The 20,995-nt window shown below is 45.3% G+C and overlaps 2 protein-coding genes across 2 annotated transcripts; one reads left to right on the top strand and one right to left on the bottom strand.

Moving 5' to 3' along the window:
- Nucleotides 1-5,398: 5,398 nt before the first annotated feature.
- T265_06792 (hypothetical protein) lies at nt 5,399-20,051 on the bottom strand (the record flags this gene model as incomplete). The annotated part of the gene is made up of 6 exons (XM_009172157.1): nt 5,399-5,923; nt 7,177-7,261; nt 12,593-12,870; nt 13,951-14,498; nt 14,539-14,861; nt 19,602-20,051. The coding sequence occupies 6 exons, from the start codon at nt 20,049-20,051 to the stop codon at nt 5,658-5,660; spliced, it is 1,950 nt and encodes a 649-aa protein (XP_009170421.1).
- Nucleotides 10,259-10,501, top strand: T265_06791 (hypothetical protein; the record flags this gene model as incomplete). Its single annotated transcript, XM_009172156.1, has 1 exon — nt 10,259-10,501. One exon carries the CDS (start codon nt 10,259-10,261, stop codon nt 10,499-10,501), a length of 243 nt encoding a protein of 80 aa, XP_009170420.1.
- Nucleotides 20,052-20,995: the final 944 nt, after the last annotated feature.

The raw sequence follows: 20,995 nt of genomic DNA, 5'->3' as shown, positions 1-20,995 counted from the left end.
GCTACGAAAGACGCCATTTGGTGCCAACTAAAACAAACCTGAAAAAATAGAAAGTTGACCATTTTGAAGTATTCCGCGAACAGTGGCTTGAAATTGAAACTGTGTATCTCCAGACCCGGTAATAAAAGGTCCCGATGAGAAAGCATACGGTGTCCAGGGTTGCTGAACATTCTGTCTGCTTTTGATTCCCGTACACCTTACCAACTAGAAAGAGCTGAATCGGAATGAACTTTAAGTGGGCAGACCGTCAGGCGAGAAATCAATCGGGAACAGGAAATGTATTTAAGTGTATTGTTAAGGGTTTATTAAGACTTCAGTGGGGAAAGTCCTTATGAACTAGAACAAACAGTGCCCGGAGTAGCAAAATTGAGATCTCGGACAAAAATAAACGCAACTGTTAGCCGCATGTTGTTTCCCCATCTGGGCTGGAGGAGAAACCGGGGTGAATTGCAGGCGGATATATCTTGCCCTTTTAAAACTGCTTATCATTGATTTTCTTCACACTATGCACCCAAAGATGATTTAATTGATGTAATGCTTGACACCAATGAGCCAAATCTCAGGTCTCTTGCTACATCTGTGGGAACATCGGCGACGCTTGACACTCACGGGTACCAGTTGACCCGCAGCTTAAAGTAAGGGCAACCTAGACGCTTCCCTGAAAGTGTGAAGTTATATATACTGTGCCGCATGCAACTGTTGGATTCAGATAAGACCTTTCTTCGCCCACACTAGTTACGACAAACAATCAATTCAAGGCAAGATAAGTCACAAGTTTACCACGAAGCTGTCACCACCAAAAGGGCGGAAATCTACTGATAGACTGAACCCAGTGTACTTTTTGGTGGTGTGTAAACGGTGGATTCGCAAGTACAGATTACTCCCAACAAATAGGTTAGATGCTTTCGATAAATACACTCGCAAATCAATTTGGTTTTCACGAGAGACCCAAATGAATCTCTCGATTATGGTATTCGGGATTGCAAGTGAGTGTATTTCTCGAAAATAGTCCAATTTGGGTTCAGGTGGAACATAAGGTTGACGGAAACCGGGAGACTACCCCGACCTGATGCGCTCCAAGAAGGGCGAAACCGGTCGTGGGCTGTCGAAGAATTTTCATCAACCTTGTGAGTAGATGATCAGTATTAATCACAAAACCACGTGTGTCTTGGAGAACCAGTCACCTACTGAGCTCCAGTTATCCATTTAAACACCTGATTATCACGTGAGTCTGAGAATTCAACCTGTTGATTACTTAGGCGAATTGTTAAAATCACAGCTGGCGAATTCCACAGAACATCGGCAACGATCACACCTGGATGTTTTTACAAACTGTTTCTTTTATTACAAAACGCTACGAAAGACGCCATTTGGTGCCAACTAAAACAAACCTGAAAAAATAGAAAGTTGACCATTTTGAACTCTCTTAAGTGAAATATCGGATTTTCACTGCGGTTCCATGCGACGGGCAAAACAACAAAAAGAGAGCGAATTTCATTCCCATTTTGTCACGAGTGGTAAATATTCCAATCCCCTTTTCTCTCTCCGAGTTGAGTAGGCAAGATAGAAGCAGTTTCGGTTCTCTTTAGGGTATAGCAGAATGACCAGCCTTGGCTTGTTTTGGCTGAAAACCAATACCAAAGAGCCAAGTTTCTCACCAAGATTGGTGCTACACTGGAAAGTTTCACAGAACTCTAAACCAACAATCTGGCCATAAGAGGGCCAAAGTCTGTACACAGTGATTTTGAACACATAACGATCGCCTCTCATTGGCCAGAATCCCCGTGCCAGTCGAGTCGAACAAACTAAGTGGGAACCTACAAATAAGTTAAAGGTGAGGTAAAATTGACATGATGCTCAGTAGCAACTATGTACATGGAACTGGTCATAGTAAGCTGTTGTCCACACAGAAACTCACCAGAGTGGACAAAAAACAGAAGAGAAAATAGGGAGCACAGTTCGCCTGTCTTGAAGACATTGTGCTTCTTAGTTGTTTTCAACGGGTAAAGTTCATGTGGACTGACCGAATAAGTAGGACCTTTCAGGAGGGTTCTCTATTCAAGTACAGTGTACTGACAGAAATACAAATCAGGCTGGTCGCGATTTTAGATTGCTAGAATACATTAGTTTACACAACTTATCTGGTAGCATTATGCGGTAGACCACTAAACATGCACACATAACCAGAGCAGCTAAGATTGAGGACCAGTTGCTGAGAACTGATTAATCAAGACTTCGTTCACATTCGAACCTTTGGCTTTCTTAACAAATAAGTGGGCTATGTTTCATGATACACTGCAGCCGAAAAGATGTTTACAGAGTTGTAGTACAGGGTCCAACTAATATTTGCAGTTGGCTACGTCTAAATCAATGGATGTATTACAGCTGCTTGCAGGATATCTCTGTGAACCATGAATGTCTAAAAACCAGGTTGACTATACGAACAAATTCAGATCCGGAATCAGATGAATGCTCAGCCTGACTTCAGTTTGCGAAGATAGGATGATGGACTTAAGCCCCCAAGTTCGATTCGAATAAGTAATAAGGTTACTCAAGGAGTCAGTCAATTCGTGAACGACGGTTGAGTGGCCCCATCCCCTGTCTAAATGTGAGTTAACCAAAGTGCTGATCAGTCGCGCGTGACCGAACGTCAGGTGTTCATACCACTAGCCCAGAGGTCGTGGGTTCGGAACTCCTTTGAGTTGTGTGGGGTGCGCACAGATGACGATCCCCAATAGGGATAAAACAGCTCTACAATGCTTCTCGGCTCTCATAATAGATTGGCCTCACTTACAGGACCAAATACTAATTGATTGAAAATAATGGTGTTTTTACCTGGGGCTATTTCTGCACCAATATATTTTAATGAACGATTTGTTGTGTATTATTGGCAAGAGCGTTCCCGTTAAGTTGTAGCACCTTTACGGTGCCTAACTGCCATGCCACCCGAAGGTTGCACGAAGGCTGGTATAATGCCAGGTTGCCCAAGCCTAGACAAGAGAATTTGAGAGGCAAAGGTTGGGTTCAAATCACGGACCATCGCGCTCTAACCACTTGGGCAATCTCGCCCACTGGTGCTTAGCTGTGGAGAACATAAAAAGGCGTCTACACCTTCGAAGAGCAATAAACACACCCCAACATCAAGTATAGATAGAAATCCAGCAGCGGGCCAGACCCAGCACCTTTTTTGAACCTTACCCCACACTAGCTTAGAGCCCAACGATGAACACCAGCTTGGCTAGCCCGCTAATAAATGACAGTACGCGGGCTCCAGTCAAGTGGATGCGAAAGTCCCGAAACGTTCATTGTGACCCTTGGCGGTTCTATTATATGTTTCCATGTTATGGGTGCTCTTGCGAATCGCTTTTCTCAGAGTTTGAGGTAGAATCGATGCACCATCTGGTTAACAGTGGTTCAAGCGTGTCATGCGTGTCCACTGATTTCAATGGTTCAGTGACCTTCTCAGAAACGAAGTACATAGAATGAGGAAGGTGCCCAATGGGGAACCTTCATACCACTGTCATGCAATCTACAGCAGCTTCAAAAAAGAAAATACGTTGTCACTCCCAAAAGGCTCTACTAGTCCTGAGAGAATAATACTCTATCTGTTGCAACCTTAACAGCCACGCCTGCATTGAAATAGTGACATTTGGGGAAGGCTTATATAGAGAGGGAGTACTTTACTTCATATAATGGAGACTCAATCCTACTCACTGATGGAATTGCTCACCTTGAGGTAAACTGAAGGAATGCGGAAAAAATGGGTAGCTTTTCTGGAGGTTTCTGGTATAATACTCGACTTTTCTGAACAGCGGCTTGAGAGAGTACCCCGTTCTTCAACGGAATGTGAGCGAATATTCAACATGTTGAAGTGTTTACTTTCCTCAGAGGGTTTTCGACAGTATTATAAAAAGAAAAACAAGTAAGAAGTCTTCATGCGTACGCACATTCCCTAGATTGTTGCTCATTTTCATGTGCAAGCTTTCGTCTCATAAATTCCAACATAATGGCGGATGATTGATTCAGCTACCCCACGCAAACGTGTTCGGCGTAATAAAATATCATAAACAAAGGGTTCAGTTGAGTCTTCCGTTAACACCATTAAGTTGCAAGTTATCTGGTCTTACAGATCTAGAGTGCGCATTACATCTGGAGTAAAGAGTCAAGTAAATCCGTATTCCTTTGACAACTTTGTATCGGGTTAAATGCACTAAAAATAACGGATAGAACAAGCTACAACGCCGAGAACAAAGGGAGGAAATCTACTGAAATCAAATTAATATATTAGCATCACATCATAAGAGTGGCTGTCGGGTTTCGGTTGCTGTCCAATGGCCTGGTTGACAGAATTAGCCACTTTTGAGTACATGAGTTCATCAAACATATCTTCACTGTTTACAAAATCATTTGTAAAACAGTCTTCGTTCAATTTGACACCCATCAAATAACTTTAGAAACCCCAGTCGGTCCATTGGGCTGTTGTAGTCATACCGTTTTGAATGGTACCGTCATTTGCTGTGTGAGTGTCTGCTTTAGTGGCTACAAGTTCTACTGGTAGCGATTAGGTCGCTTGCAGAACATGCGCAAACACCCGAATATGTCCTTTTATCCGTTCGGAGTCTAGATACTGATGGGAAGATATTTTCAAAATAAACTTGCGTTTGACGGTCTGTATTCTCACGGTTCAGCATTCTAAATACTCGTTTAAAATGGTGCGTATCGAAATACACGGAGGTAACTGTCATCAAGTTAACGAGATCAATTTATAACCAGCAGATCAAATCTAACAATCCCAGACCAAACAAACAACCCGCATGAATTTCTCACCAACAAAGTGAGGTCACAATCAGTTGAAAAGAGGAGGACAAACGCGACTGTTGAGCGCTTCAAACGGCCTTTTATGTGGTCCTATTAGCTCCAATGGTGGTGTGGTAGATGCGATTGGTGCGTGAATCCCCAGGGGTTGAATTAACTACGTTGATTTAGACATGACCGGCAACAAAACGGTATACAAGTGAGTCTCAGGGATGGGGCGTATCGTGCCATAGAACGGGCCACTTATTCTTATGGTCTTAAGACGCACCACCACTAGCAAAAGAGGTTGTGTGTGCAGGAATCATGCTGAAATTCATGCCCCCATCGAGAAATAAATAACTGAATTAGCATAGACTAAAACAGCTTAATGAATACTTAACGATGAAATCTGCCCCTATAAAGACCAAACGCTACGTCCGCAAAGAGAAGAGCGAAGATCGGTACAAATGTGCCCTGCCTAGTTCCCGAACAGGTGGTGGAGCGTATATCACTACGAACTGACTCAAAGGTTTCCAACCCTAAACCTTACTTTCCCACTTATGTGAATAGACAGTTGCAAAAATCAAAACATAGCTTTTTTTGGTTCAGAATGAAAGGCCGACAAACGAATAGACGGGGCTGAATGGCAGAAGGTCATCTAAGAGTTCACGACTTTGGACCGAACTCACTAAAATACGCGTTTTGTACAAAAAGGGTGAAAAACAGGAGGCAGAAAAATCACGCGGAGAATCGGAGGCTTCGCAGAAACTCTCGGCGGCGTGAAAAATAAATTTAAGTGAGCCGACACTTCGTTGCCGAAATACCATTCATCATAAGTAGATCTCAGTGATTTTCCGCAAGGTCTAGTACGCAGCATTCGAAAGCCGGGTAGGTTCATTAACGTAGTCGGCGAAGAATCGAGGCTTCGGTCTTTCAGTTCGTTTTGGATTGAGAGACTCATGGAGAGGACAGCGTTCTGGATGCACAAACTTTGCATCGGCTGAAGAAGGAGTATCGGAAAATTCCTTCGGCTTCATGTGAAACACGACAGCGTCGATACCAGAAGGTAGTCCCGTCTGAGTGAGTGTCAGAGCAGCGGAGTGAAGTTGATTCATGAACTGATTCATAGCTAGCATATGGTATAAAAGACAGGGGGCGCATTTTAGAATTTCACCAAACATGGAAGATCATAAAATTTTGCACCGATTCGCACATTGGAAAGCCGATAAAATGAGAACTTCTTTCATGGTCCTAACTGATATACCGCTATGAAAGTGCCAAAAGCGATGCAAACAAGCGAAACCTTGAAAATGACCCAAAGGGAGGGGGAGGCAATGCCATTTTTCTTACATCATACATTTACATCATACAAATCCTTCCGTGTATCAGGATTGGCTTGGCTGAACAGTGAAAAAACAAGCAGCAATCAGAGCGAACTTATTCTCACTTCATTCGCCCTATTGAAGCGTATTCCACGGGAGCAAGCCCTAATGAGAACAAGACAAATCTACTCATTTCCAAACTGATGTCGGTTACTGAGAGGTCTTTTGTCAAACTTTCTCGGGTAGTTCCAAGGAATGCGACGGAGTAGCCGGTTGAACAAATGACACGTCATTTTCGACAAATACACGAATTTGCATATCAATTTGGGAGATCCAACTGAATCTCCCGTTTAGGATATTCTTCAACTGAATGTGCTGCACAAGTGCCGTTTCACGTTTCAGCTGGTACGAGAGATGTCGCAGCATATTTTCATAAAGGAAACTAGTCACGAGGTTGTTGAAAACTGTCCGACAGCGCAGGACTGGCTTCGCTCTTTTGCGGCTTATCAAGTAGGCACAGTCCCCGAGTTTTTGTCAACCTTATGTATAATTTCAAACAAAATTGCACGAAATTCGACAAATACACGCAATTGCACAGCGATTTCGGGACTTCGCTCACCTGACGAGCCCCAAGAAGAGCAAAACCGGTCGTGTGCTGTTAAAGAGAAGTATTTTCCCTTATGAAGACGTCAATTTACTCTCCAACTCGCTTTGTTTCTTCACTGGACGGAATTCAATAGTGGATTTCCTTCAACTTGCACGGAAATACAGCGCAAATGACAACCTATGTCAGTTCAAGGCAGCAGCACAATGCAAGGACTTGATTCGTCGGTTTGGGCATTCGAAACCTATACCGTGCGGGAATAAACTGATCAAAGTACGGCAGGAACGATGTGGCTAAATAACTACAGCAAGGGCTGTGTACCACATAGTTTTGACACTGGAAATAATCCGTATCTCACTTGGCTGTTGACGACAGGTGATCCATCTGCCGGACTTGTTAACTTTTGGGAAAAATAAAAGCATCGGCATCAACAAAACAGGTGTGACCAATGCTTACCTTTTCCGGAGAGGAGACTCAAGGCGGAATCACCCATCGGCAATTGTGGATCATCATAATAGACAAGATAATAGTTCATTCCAAGCTGTACAATGTGACAAAAAGGACAGTGGCTAGGCAAAACATGTCCACAAGAATGAAGGTTAAGTCAAGAAGATTTATCTACTAGCTACTGCCAGCGAATTTCAAGGCAAAACCTTTTCTCACTGATACGGAAAAGGCCGACTAAATGCACATATATTATATGGACTATATGCACCTTATGCATGTTACATATTCTTACATGAAAACCGCTCACGCTCGGAGGTCGCCGTTAGAGGGAACATCCTCTACCTCAAATAATAAGATGACACATTGAGGCTACTGCAGTACTACTATGGCCCTGCCTGATGACGATTGCCACAACCCATTCCTTTTATGAGAACGCGTTCACCAAGCAGGAAAATATGAAAAATCATTCGGCTGTAGCACCTTTTCGGTGGCCAGCTGCAATGCAACCCGAAGGAAGCACGAGGGCTGAGATACTGTCAGGTTGCCCAAGCCTAGACAGGGGAAGTTGAGAGGCAGAAGTCGGGTTCGAACCACGAACCTCCCGGCCAGTAAATCCACGCTCTAACCACTTGAGCCATCTCGCCCCCCTTGCAGGAACATCGCCTCCAGTGTAGAAGCTGAGAGGAATACATCAAGCGACACCACCACACTGGAAAGGCAACCAAGGCTCTCGGTTGCATTGTTTTCATTTCGAACTTCAGAAAACATCGAATGTTTGCACGTGTATTTCCACCAAGAGATCGTATCAAGCCAACACGGTATTACAATGAAGTTTTCTTGCATTATATCACCCCGAATTGTGGGTTGCAAACTTGTCTACAACATGAATCACGCAGAGACCACGAGTTTGTTTGTAGCGTTTGAAACCCAATTGTGATGCTCGCAAGTCCACTCGTGTTGTCAACACCACGTCTTGTTTTCCTAGAGTTCTTTATAAAGCAGAATAATATTTTGCTGGGACCGGTCTGTCAAGGAAGGGGCCGTCTAAAGTGTACACAATTATACTAAATGTTTGCTTGATCGGACACAATCAAGCGATGTTATAGCGGTCCTCAGACATGATTTTACAACTTCGCGTTCTACTGGAGATAATCCACCCTCAGAAAAAAAGACCACCGGAATAGTTAAATTTTATTTGGCGACATTCAGAGTGTCTTGTTGGCAGTCGAAGTGGCCAATCAGAAGTTATCACTTTAAGGCCGATTTCCATGGGACCAGGGATGTCTCTCCTGGACATATTCCCCCCGGGGGGGCGATTGCGCATATAGTACTCCTCGAGAGCCTCATATCCCCAGAACCAAGCTCTTTTTGCAATGGCCCTTTCATGAGGGCCACGTTTTTGTACCGTTTTTTGTACGGCTGGGGCAGATGAAGGAAAAAACGCTACCACAGTTAACGTTTGGTAGAACCAGTCGTCAGTCACCTTTTCTTGTCAAATAAGACGAACCACTTGGGGGGGGGGCGAATTTGAAAAAAATTCCACTTAAAAAGTTAAGTGACAGTGAGAACAAAGACTGGTATATGCAAGAGCATATTGTAGTATCTCGCCGGTAAGAGTCTAACGGCCACTTGAAAAACAGAACTTCACGTGACTGTAGATGAGATAGGTCAGCCGCGAACACAAAAAATATGACCTACTTTCACTAAGTTCAAGGCCGCTTAAGGCTTACAATAAACTGCTCTCGAACACAGCAAAAACTTTGAACAGTGTATTGCAGTAGTCCGCACGAGCATCATCCATGGCGAAGGATGGCAAACAGGAAAGTGAGATCAACTTGACTAACTGTGGCGAGGTGTCTGACCATAGGGGGCTGTGATATTTTCCTCCCGTAAGCCAAATAGCATCTCAAACAAGGTTGGATTGAAGATGAAACAAAAACACCTGAAGCCGAGTTGCAAAACGTTTGAGCGCTACACACTTCCGAACACCGTTGGGGCCAATCTTCGTCAGGTTAAACTCATCACAACATAAACTGGTAATTCGGTTGGTTGAAATTTTGAACGATAAGGCAAATTATATGATAAGGAACAAAAGAATCTCAGGTCCCAAGGGTTAAGACCGCCAATACTCAATCACCCGGCGACCAGAGGAAACAATGTAAGGTAACGACCAGAAGGCATTCGGGAGCACAGTTAAAGATGGAACCAATGCAAGAACATGTGGGGGGGGGCAAGCCCTTCACCAACTCTCGAAATGGTTCGAGCGGTAATACTGAGATGGATCATCATCAAAATTGCCAGCTGTAAGAACCGCGTACTTGTCGTACAGTGGTTGTAGCTGCATCAGAGATCTTGATTGTGCGAAGTAATCATACAGTCATGCGTTATTCGCGTGTTGCTTCGTTACAGTTGGATCGGCGTCAATCACATTCCGCTGACAGGTGGGAATCATATGAGTCCCCATGAGAATAGATGCTGTGAAACACAGTGGACCGAGAAAAATAAAGTGTGATTAACTGCGGCCACATGCTACCTGTGTTTGCTTTGTTGTTCATTAATGAGGGAATACATCTTCAGTGACTTCAGCGTGGTATCACAAATTTCTTGTCACAAATTAAACAAAACCATTTTTCAGTCCGCTCATAGTTTAGTAGTTCCATCCCCAAAGCACGGAGAGTCAGGGCAAAGTAACAATTCATTTCTTGCCTGCTCCATCGATGGCCAGTTCAATTAGGCTTATTGAGCTAATCGCTTCTGTGCACACGGTTAGACTCAGTAGTGATCGGCTCGACAGCGTTCACCGTCAACAGTCGAACTATATTCGACCAATTACTTGGAGCCCGATAAGCCATGTCAAATGATCCAGCCTAGTTGATCCATGGAATCGCCGGCGACTACTTACTCCCCATTCTGAGAGAATTCATATGGTGCCTTTTGATTCGCTGTGACAAGCGCCGGACTGTGCGACCTATATAGTTTGCTAAGCACGTACGAGCAAGTGAGAACACCACCGCTGATGAATCTAGAACACATGACTTCACGTTGATATTCGCATTAGTGAGAGATGAAGTGAAATGAGGTGCAGCGCAAAATGTTTTCCCGAGTGGCTGTCTTATCCGAACTGGGATATACCTCGAAGCATTCTTCTCCTGGATGGACGTTGTTTATACCTCAAACCATTGAACGACAGACAATCACAGTTCGAGTTACTGCACAACAGGATCAAACGTTACCTGCGTTTTCTGGACGTGGCTTTCCGAAGAAAAACCGATGGCATCGTAGAGCAGAGGATCCATTGAAAATTAACGTGAGCTACCCAGAACACAAACTTTAAGAGTTCCATTGATATTTCACACGAACGAAGAATTAAATTATTTAATAACCGTTCAACTGTTACAACCTTTCGGTGCCTAGCTGCCACGCCACCCGAAGGAAGTAAGAGGACTGAGATATTACCGGGTTGCCCAAACCTAGACCGGAGCGGCCCAGATGCTAGGGTTGGGTTCGAATCACTGAGCCGTCTCAAGATGGGTTCGTTAACTAGCATACATGGCCAGAAGTATATGCAACCGGTGACAAAAACGAAGAAATAACGGGCTGTAAACAAAAAGGTTACTACACATCACGAGTCCGATAATGCTGTTGAACTAAGGCTTATTGTTCAACAGTTCATCTATGCTTAACATGAAGCTCCAAGACAAGTCAACTGTCCTCAGCTAATCACTAACAGTCTACTCGTTCGTTTGCGCTCGCTCCGCAAACGATATCCATCACGAGATCTCGCATTCGTCATAGAGGCATAGAGGGCATTGCCTGAAATCCCTAGGAGATGGGATTAGTCGGATAGTTGAAGCAAGAGTTTAGCCCGAAGACAGCGGATCTGGAAATGCCAACTATGAAGGCAGACTGGATCGATCCCAATCGAGGCTTACCCAGTAGATCAATGCCAATCAACGCCTGAGAATGCTCACACCCAATTCCTTTAGCTTAGAAGATCACTGATAAAGTTCAGAAATGGCCAAATAATGCGATTACGAAAAATGGATATATTGCTGAGTGTTTTCAACTTATCCACGGCCCAGAAGACACACATGCGTAACTCCGCTGAGAACCAAACGATCGTCCAATGAAGAAAGAGACCAACTAGGCTTCTAATGTGTTACTAGTCGTGACCTAGTGTGTAACCACAGATAGCTCAGTGGTTAAAGCAGGGCTCGAGCCCAACCTCTGCGCCCCGACTGCTCCTGTTCAGGCTTAAGGAACCCGATAGTATCCCAGCCCTCAGTCTTCCTTCGGCAGTGAGGCACCGGTGTTGAACACTAATAGCATGCTGTCGATGATGATGACATGACGGCTACCCACCGAAACGATGCTACAGCTGTAGAATCACTGTTATTTATTATCCACATAGACAAAATAACGCCACACAGAGCTTGATAGGTGAATGATTACCACTTCAAGAAACTTCACTGATGAATGCTGGTTATCAACTGTTGTACAAGCTGAGTTATCCAAAAGACACTCGAGATAAGGAGGTAAGGAGGACAACAACGTGGGGAAAATTCTGTCGAACAACTTAGACCGAGAATAATAGCAAGGAGGTTATCACAACAATCGCCTCACGACCATATTTCGTGGCGTTGTCATCCACCTGGAGACATTAATTTCGACACTATCTGAAAAAAACCTGGATGATTGCGAGCACCCAAACTTCGCCGTCACACTGTCTGCGCCAGTCAGTTTGATTGGGAAAAAATCCCTCTAACCCGATGACCAAGCCCGAATCACTGCAAATTGTGCACTAGATACAATACTCGGAGAAGTACCCACAAGAAGTACCTATTGTTTGCCCCCTTGAGAATTGGACTTGCCAACCAACACACAGTATTGCTGGCTTGTCTAACTGGCAAGTGACTCGGTCCGATAGTTGTTCGCAAAACGATATTACGTGTTTGGGAAGCAGAACGGGAGAAATAGCGTCCAGAACTCATGTGCTTTATGAAGCGGCTATTCTCTGTACGCGCGTGAAGCCCCAGGTTCTCGAAGAAGCTGTTGATAATTGGCAGTAGCCACACTATGATAAATAAAGTGAACAGACTATATAAAAGAATCGGAGAACCCCAGACCCCAAGTGAGGTTTCGACAAAATCACACGAAGAACAGAAAAAACGGTGGGATAACGCTAAGCTTCCGGTTCTGATTAAGCGGCTACGCTCAAGTGCGCTCCACTCTTGTCCTGGGACAAAGTCTGCAGATCCCCAGAGATACGGCCAGTGAAAAATCTCTTGCACTAAGCAGGATATGCTTCCAATGGACGGTACCTGTGGCATACTGTGCTACTGTGTCACGTAAGCTAAAAACGGAGTCGAAAAGGTCAGAAAATGATGTAAAATCAGGAGCGATCATTCAATGATGTATATCGTACCTCACTGAATCGTTCGTGGGCCTCAATTAGCATCGCAGACCGATATGATTTCACAAACACAGTTGTCTGCTTCACACGTTCGTTCCAACGTGTTAGGGGTGAACTGCCATTAACCGCTTGGTGACCTTCGGGTGAAGCGATGCCGCTGGACCGTGAAAGAACGACTGCATAACGACCGTGCTCTCCAGTGAGGCTTTCTTCTGTCGGTGTATCGGGTTTGTGAACCAAAGCATTGGGTTCTAACCACCAACGGCGGACGTAGATATATTCACGCTGGGCTAGAGGAAACGGAAATCTCGCAACCCAGCGGAGCACATCACAGAATGTGTTCGGACTATGAGCCTCATTTGGACTTGAATTGAGATATTCAAGTGTGACTATTCGATTATCCCAAGAGCGTCGATAAGCAATGTTCAATTGAACTTCCAGGAAGGATAAGGCCGAGATATCTTTGTAAGTGCCACATACTGCCGAAAGGAAATTAAAGTAGTATCATAAAAACAGGTTTCACGATACGAATACATCAGAAGTGGCCGAACAGGATAATCCACAAACACCAATTTAGACTGCAGACCGGAAACAAACAACTGAACAACTAAATGGGATTGACCGGTTTGGAAGCTAAATATCCCACAGATGTTTGTTGAATTTGTGCGGTTACCCCAGGCTTCCCAAGCGACCAAACTGCCGTTGACTTTCCGCGAAATATGAAAGCAAACGGGAAAACCAAGGCAGAATCCCAACAAACTGAAGACCTTCGAATAGTTTGCCGGAGAATAAAATCACCAAATTGTCTCAGGCTATCGTATTTGAAGCACTATTGACCCTTCCCAAATCCTAGCATAATAGAAATATATGTTCCAAAACCAACGTGCTATTGTAATTGTATGAACATCAAAGCACGGTTCTCCCCTCTTGATGAACGAAAGATCTCTGGAAATGCGATATGTACATGGTTCTTAGTGCATGGTGATGATGGTGACCCAGAATAGGCTCATCATTTGAATGATGGAAAAAACAACCACTAGTTTTCAACAACTGGTCCCGAATACGATATAACATTGGACAGTATCCATGACAAAATACAACTACTGTCACTGCAAATCCATGGAAAAAAGACGACACCCTTTATCCAAGGCAGACACTTTCGGAAAGGGACCGTTCCCCTGAATACTACACAAGTGTCCTCCATTAACCAGAACGTTGTGGGCGATTTCCCCTTCTCTTTTGTCCTGAACTCTCTGAGGGAACTCTGCAGATGGGTGAGCAAATACTTGAGAACAGAAGAAAAAATAGTTGAGACAGTATTGATGTTGTTTTAAAATTGTCATTCGCATGCAAAGTGAAAATTTACTCACGCCGGTATTCATATCGACATCTGGACTTTTCTCCGTTTTTCTGTGTCTCTGTGCTCGGTTCCTCCGTGTTTTCGTGAGCTGTGGGCGGTTGATTCGCATCAAAATCTATCGCTCGCCTCCAAACACGCAAATCGGCCTTATTAATCACCAAATCCCAGGTGTTGTCAACAAATCCAGTTCCATCAGGCTGAAGATTTAAACCGCCAAGGAGAGAGGAAAAGTGTGAATCCACCGTGTCACTTGAGTTGACGGGCTCTGTAATCGTACAGGCTACCACAGGGATACATTCATCTTGAGGGGGGACAGGATGAAGGAATTCCGTGGCATAGCGCAACACCTCCTGACGAAGTTCTCTAACGAACTTTGTGAGAGGTGGATTGGAAAATGGATCACCGGATCGATAGGCTGACGATGATACATTTTGATTCGAAGAATTGTCGTCAGCTGGTACATTGGAACCGGGAGGCACAGCTTCATCCTCAGCTCGAAATGAACTACCGTCATTATCTGCCGCCGCATCAACATCAACTGCAAGGCTTTTTATGGTGCTATCCAATAGGAATGGTACAGAAAATGGGATAGACCTACCATGCCAACTCTTCATCGGAAATTTTATCCTGCGCGAAAGATATCAGACAGCCGCCAAGCAAAATTCGCTGAGCCTGAGTGATGCGTGACTCCTTCCGCAAAACACGTCGGCGGAATATCCAGTAGCGTTCGTGCAGCCGACGAAAAGTAAGCTCTCCAGTGTGTCGGAAAAACAATACATTGGTCAGGAATGCGCGTTGTGTGGCTCGACATAGTCTAACAAAAGCAGGGCTGCGGAAATTCCACGTCTGGTAGAAAAATCCATAGCCCTTGCGCCACCACAAAGCAGGACTGTCAGGAAAGTGGGCACGAACTAGGTGAAGCTGGAAACGAAAACCTGAGCGATTAAAAAAAGGCAACTGAGTATAATATATGGGGAAACGAGTGCTCTCATGGGTACATTCATCGCCGTGCTCAAACAAGTGCGATTGCAGCAAATGGTCCCCGAGTGATGAGACAGACTGGAGATGCTCATTCATAGTGCCATTGTGAATGCAAGAGAAGGGAGTGTCAGTAAACATTTATGCAGCATATCACGTATATGACGAGCTGAATGGACTCGTAATGCCAGACAAGGTAAATTTACCAATCCCAATACAGTAAGAAAAAATCACTACTCTGAACCAGATAACTCCATAGCAACATTTGATCTGAAAAGTCTCATGCACTCCAACACCACTCAGACTGGATGGTCTGCAACCCGCATCTGACGACTTGAGCAGTTTGTTCTCAGCTCCCTTTTTCAAATCGAATTAACTGCGAAGTTTGGCTAGCGAACCGTCATGGTTTCCGATTTCATACTTGAAGGAAGTTACCACTTATTCGTCTGAATATGGGATCTCCTACAGCCCTGAAGTGGCTCGCCAGAAGTTCACTACCACCTGGCAATTAATCGTTTCCGTCAGAAACAATATCGTTTCTCGTATCTGCCGCGGATCCTGAGTGGATAAGCACAGATAGACCAAGAGGGCAGCTCAGGAGGTAGTGCAACTGAAGCGATAGCAGGCTGTCATTTGAACCGAATGTTAGGTGAAACAATACGCCTAAACCGTCCTGTTGGGCGCTGTAACGGCCACCAAGTGTAACTTAGACATGACTGACGAAAAGATCGGGACGGCGACGAAACGAATTCTTGCCAGTAGGAAATACTGACTTGACGGCTAGTCATGCTCCAGTATCCGCTGTACGCCAGTTGCCAGTGGCACATACAGAAGGAATTCGATTTTTCACACTTCAAATAAGCAGCAAAGTGCATGGTTTCGTTACTTCCCTATGGCGCTCAATACACTCAGTGTATTTTTGGTAGCTACTCTATCAAAAACGTCAGCGTGGGAGGGTCAGATCCAGAACCGAGGTGAATTCGAACTAATATTTAACTAGGCCTTGACATATTCGGTCTAGCTGATAATGCGTTGGTGAATACTGGTTACACACGACCCATAAATATCGCAGAGCGTTGTACTGACAACCGGAGCCCCAGGGCTAACAACGGGAAAGGTCACTACTAATTCCCGTTACCTATGGACGTTCCGTCCACTCCACTCACTACATATCAGCGCGCTGCTGAACAGCTAGAGGTTAGATTTTTGACATTTTTTGTTGGGATGACCTGTGGAGATGGCTCACCAAACAAGCGAAAGGAAATGACTTAAATCCACAGTCTATACTGCCGAGTTGGAGAAGCACAAATTCTAGTGACAATGGAGCGAGATGGCCCAAGTGGTTAGAGCGCGAATTTACTGACCGGAAGGTCCGTGGTTCGAATCCGACCTCCGCCACTCGACTTCCCCTGTCTAGGCTTGGGCAACCTGGCAGTATCCCAGCCCTCGTGCTTCCTTCGGGTAGCATGGCAGCTAGGCACCGGAAGGGTGCTACAGCTAAACGATTTCGATTTTTTTCTAGTGACAATGTTGTGTACTGACTGCCTAATGTGAAGCCACTGGAGCTCAACAATGAAATTTATGATAGACCTTATTTTAGAAACCAATTTGCGTCGGACAAGAGGGTGAGGAGCTTTGTAACATCGAGCTGCTTAAATCGCCCTTGTCAGCGACTACAGAAACATGTAGGAATCTTCACACACACGAACGTGTGGTCGGTACCTACGCGGGTGCTCCAGCATAGTCCTTAGCGTATCCCTTTAACGGTACCTGACTTAAACGTGGCCGATCAATGTCCAGCAGTAGCCTGCAGTTGGTGGAAGCCGAAGTTGTTCGGCGTTTTAGTGTCGAAAATTCGGATTATTTGGAGATAAGCTATGATCAACGCGCCATTCAGCTGTAACAGCCTTTCGGTGATTAACTGCGACGTCACCCGGAGGAAATACGGGGGATCAGATACTGTCAGGTTGCCCAAGCCTAGATATTAGCAGTCAAGATGCCTGGGTTGGGTTCAAACCACAAACCTTCCGGTTAGTAAGATCGCGTTCTAACAACTGAGGTACCTCGAGTTCAAAACACGGTCAAAAGCTGATCACCACACACGACAGGACCATGCAAACTCCCGGGGTTGAACATTTTTTAAACGAAGTCCACCAAAGCACGTTCAGGTCCTCACATATGAAAGTGGAACTGCGTGGAGTGATCTTCCTAGCTGACCGTAGAACGCGTCTTTTGATGTTGCGGTCGGCCAGTGTACAAGCTGAAACAAAACAGGGTGTCGACAAATGCTCTCATTTTCATCATAATTAGGCTTTTACGGGAGATTCAACTAAATCCAGCTGAATCTTTCGTTTATGATGGTCCGCCTCATCGGAATGTACTGCATCAGGTGCCTATGTGATGAGCCCCAACAAGGAGGAAAACGACTGTGGGCTGTCGAAGGGTTTCCAGCAAACTTGTGGGTAGTGTGCCACGTCTAGATAATGACCTATTGCGATAACTCGAATAATGTGCCAACTGAAACATGAAGCGGCCTAGTGCCGCACATTCGGTTGAAGCAGACCATCATGAAAGAGAGATTAGGCTGGATTTAGTCGAGCCTTAACTTAACCACCACACCTTGCATCGTCTTTGAATTTTGCGCCACACCGGAGGAACATAGAACAGCAGTCGTCTCTGTAGGTGATGGTCCAGCATCAGTAACGCATGAGTGAGCCACTGTCGTCCACAATGCCGAAGATTCTCCTTTTACTCAGCCAAAGACCCCTTTCCTAAGTCATCTGCTCCTAGTTCGTTGATACCGTTCAAAACCAAGGCAGACCAAGACGTCGCTAGTCGATGACCTCTGATCATCTGGCCTTAAGGAGCCATGTATCGCAACCATTCTGCACAATTTGCACTGTAGCCTGGTGCACATCATCATCACCAGCTCTCGAAACCCCGGATTTCTTCTACAATGGTTATAACTGTCACAGTTTTTTTTGCCGATGACCTGGGAGCGGTGTTATATAGCTACGCATTGGAGGCGGCAGATGATGTAATTTATGCTTCAATACATGGTCAGTGGCCTTTTGAGTGGAGAGAGCGGAGGGAGTCCCATTTCGAAGGCATTAAGTGCGCGAATGGGTCAGGTTTGACAATGTCTCTAGTCATTGATGTGTCCCGACTCAGGGACTTATCCAGGAAAACGGCCATGATCAGCACAGGTCGGTAATGGCTTTCATGATTCACTAACAAATCACTGCCTTACCTTCCTTGGCTTGTTTCCACATTTCGCGTGGTTATGCAAAAAGGGCTGTTCATGGAGGTCAGTCGACTGACATACAGAGCACGTGACCAAGCCAGTGAAAATTATGGGGTTTGACCAGTTGATCTATCGTGGGCAAGGTATTTCATCCGGAAACCATTACAGATCCAGTGTTCCCGTCAGACTCAGGCAGTGCTCTGAAAATATGGTCAAACACTGAATGTTTTCAACGTCCTCAGTGAGCGGAGACCAGATTTCTGATGCAAATAACAATTTAGAATGCACTGCAGCATCCTAAACCCGATCCCCACCTACGCTAAGGTGATCCAGGTTCACAAAAGCTGCTCCAACCTCCGCAATCCATATGCAAGGAGCGAGATGGACCAAGTGGTTAGAGCGCGAATTTACTGACCGGAAGGTCCGTGGTGCGAACCCGACCTCTGCCTCTCTAGTTCTCCAGTCTATGCTTGGCGAACTGGCAGTATCCCAGCCCTCGTGCTTCCTTCGTGTGGCATGGCAGCTAGGCACCGAAAGGGTGCTAAAGCTGAACGATTCATTTTTATTTGAATCCATATGGAAATATAGTCTTTGGCCAAACCACCAGGATTCATACAGCTACCCAGGTAAACAAAGTTGCCTGCTAGCTCAATCAGCTCATTCGCAAGCATGACATAAGGGTTCTAACCCACACAGTCTTACAGAAGCACTCTCCACTTTTCAGGCGTGAAGCGCAATCCATACCGCGAGGCAGAATTATTTAGCCTATGTGACATCGTTCGCATTACGACGGCGTCAGATCCAAGAACAGCTACATCGTCAGTGTACTCGATTTCTGTTAGCGAATGCCCTTGGAGAATTTCGACACCTTAGACATTATGGGGCTGGGATTGAGAGCTAAAGAGCGTTAGGGGGGAGGGTGAAAAAGGACAGTCTTGACACGCACCACTTGAACACATACGACAGCTTCCTGTAGACCTTCACGCATCCGCGTGAGTTGGTGTAAAACCTCTTAAGCAGGGTCCAGAATCGGTGGGGCACGACTCTGCTGCATAAGCACTGTCATACGTCCTGACGGTCGCCGAGTCAATGGCAACTTTCAAGTAAAGGAAGACAACCATTGTTGGTTGGTGAAAGAAGCGTCTTTGTTCTAAATTCTGTCAGGGGGTGAAAATATGGTCGGTGCATCGTCTTACAGCAAGGAACCCAGCTTGGTTTTGACGGACCTGTCTCTCCCCGTGTTCCATCAGTCTTCGAAGGAAACGACCACAGATCTTTCGATGTCACAGCTACTAGCCTGATGCCATGATGGTTTTCACAGCTATTCCTAATTTCACGTCACACCTGAAAGAGTCACTCTCCGTTGTCCGTGTGACAAGCAACGACTCCGAACCGACAGCCCAAATGTGATTTCAGCTCAAACCGACCTGAACATTCACCTCGCTCACAAGGATCACAATGTCAATGCTTCTTGGTTGACGAATAAACCCGGATAGATCTAGATAGAAAGCATCCCTCTCAGCGTCAGAACCGCAGTCCGTTAAGGCATACACTGACACAACGTACGGCCGCGTTTTTATGCAGAGGTTCTGAGCTTGATTGAGCTGGGTTACCGGAAGACTGTTCATTGGGATCCAATCCCGCAGAGCGCGTTCAGCTCCGGGGCTGAGTGCAACTCCCACACCATGTACTCCACGAGCCATCGCTTCTGGATCACTGGACACACCAGGGTGATATGTGAAAGAGCTGAGTCCGTCATTGGCGTTCTGAGCTGTATAATCACGCTTGAGCCTTTTATGAGTGTTTCGGGGACAGCAGCCACTAATTTTAACGGAGTACAAGTTTTCAATGAGCATTGCCTGTTTGACACTTTGACACAGTACAGACATTAAAAATAAAGCTTGCTACGATTGGATTGTGCAGTGTTACTTTGTTCCACGTAAATGGGAAGCTGGTTGGATAGGGCACATCGGCCGGATAACTGACAATCCAATGGCCCTAGCAGCACAACTCGGTTATTAGTCGGTTATATGGCGGTTAAAGTCGGTTATTTGACGGTTATTTAACCGTGTAGCTATCATCCAATCAACATGAAGTGTTGTTGCCACACTTATTCACATAAGTTTTTCTTATGACACAAAGTGTTGGCATAAAACAAAAGTGCATTATTCCAATAGATTTTAAGAAACCCGTTCTGACACTTTTTTGTTTATCTGCATCAGTGTTTAAGTAAATGGCCGTAGCCGCCAAGCCCATTCCCAGGATCGTCGCTGACCCACGCGCCTGCTGTCTCCACGTGTTTGTGAATTTCTATCTGGAGGAATGACTGCTCATGACTGCTGATACATGTATGACAACTGTAGCCTTCCAAACGTGGTTTGCTCATTTCAAGGTGGACACTTAACCGCAAACTAAAGCGTGCTAGAGAGTTAGCCTTGGAACAACCACCCAATTAGATGATCCAGAGAAGTCCCCTCAGGAGAATACATCCACTTGGGCATTGCGAACGGGCTTCGCCGGGTTGTGCCGATTTACTTGCCACCCCAACCTCATATTATCCATTTACATATGAATGTAGATGGGATGAAGCTGCCCAATAACGGTACAACCGTAATCTGGCCTATACTAGCACGTATTGTGCGGCCCTTCACTAGCCCGGTATTCCTTGTTGGGCTTTATGGAGGAGTTCGTAAACCCGAGGACGTTTGTACATACCTGCATGACGTAGTGCAGGAACTGGAAGAGCTCCTGCGTCTGGGAGTTGTCGTTAATGACCTGCATCATCAGGTCGTGTTGGATGCAATTATTTGTGACAAACCGGCACGCTCCTTCG

Source organism: Opisthorchis viverrini (assembly GCF_000715545.1).
Source record: "Opisthorchis viverrini unplaced genomic scaffold opera_v5_147, whole genome shotgun sequence".
NCBI lineage: Eukaryota > Metazoa > Platyhelminthes > Trematoda > Opisthorchiida > Opisthorchiidae > Opisthorchis > Opisthorchis viverrini.
This window is presented reverse-complemented; position numbering and strand designations above follow the sequence as displayed.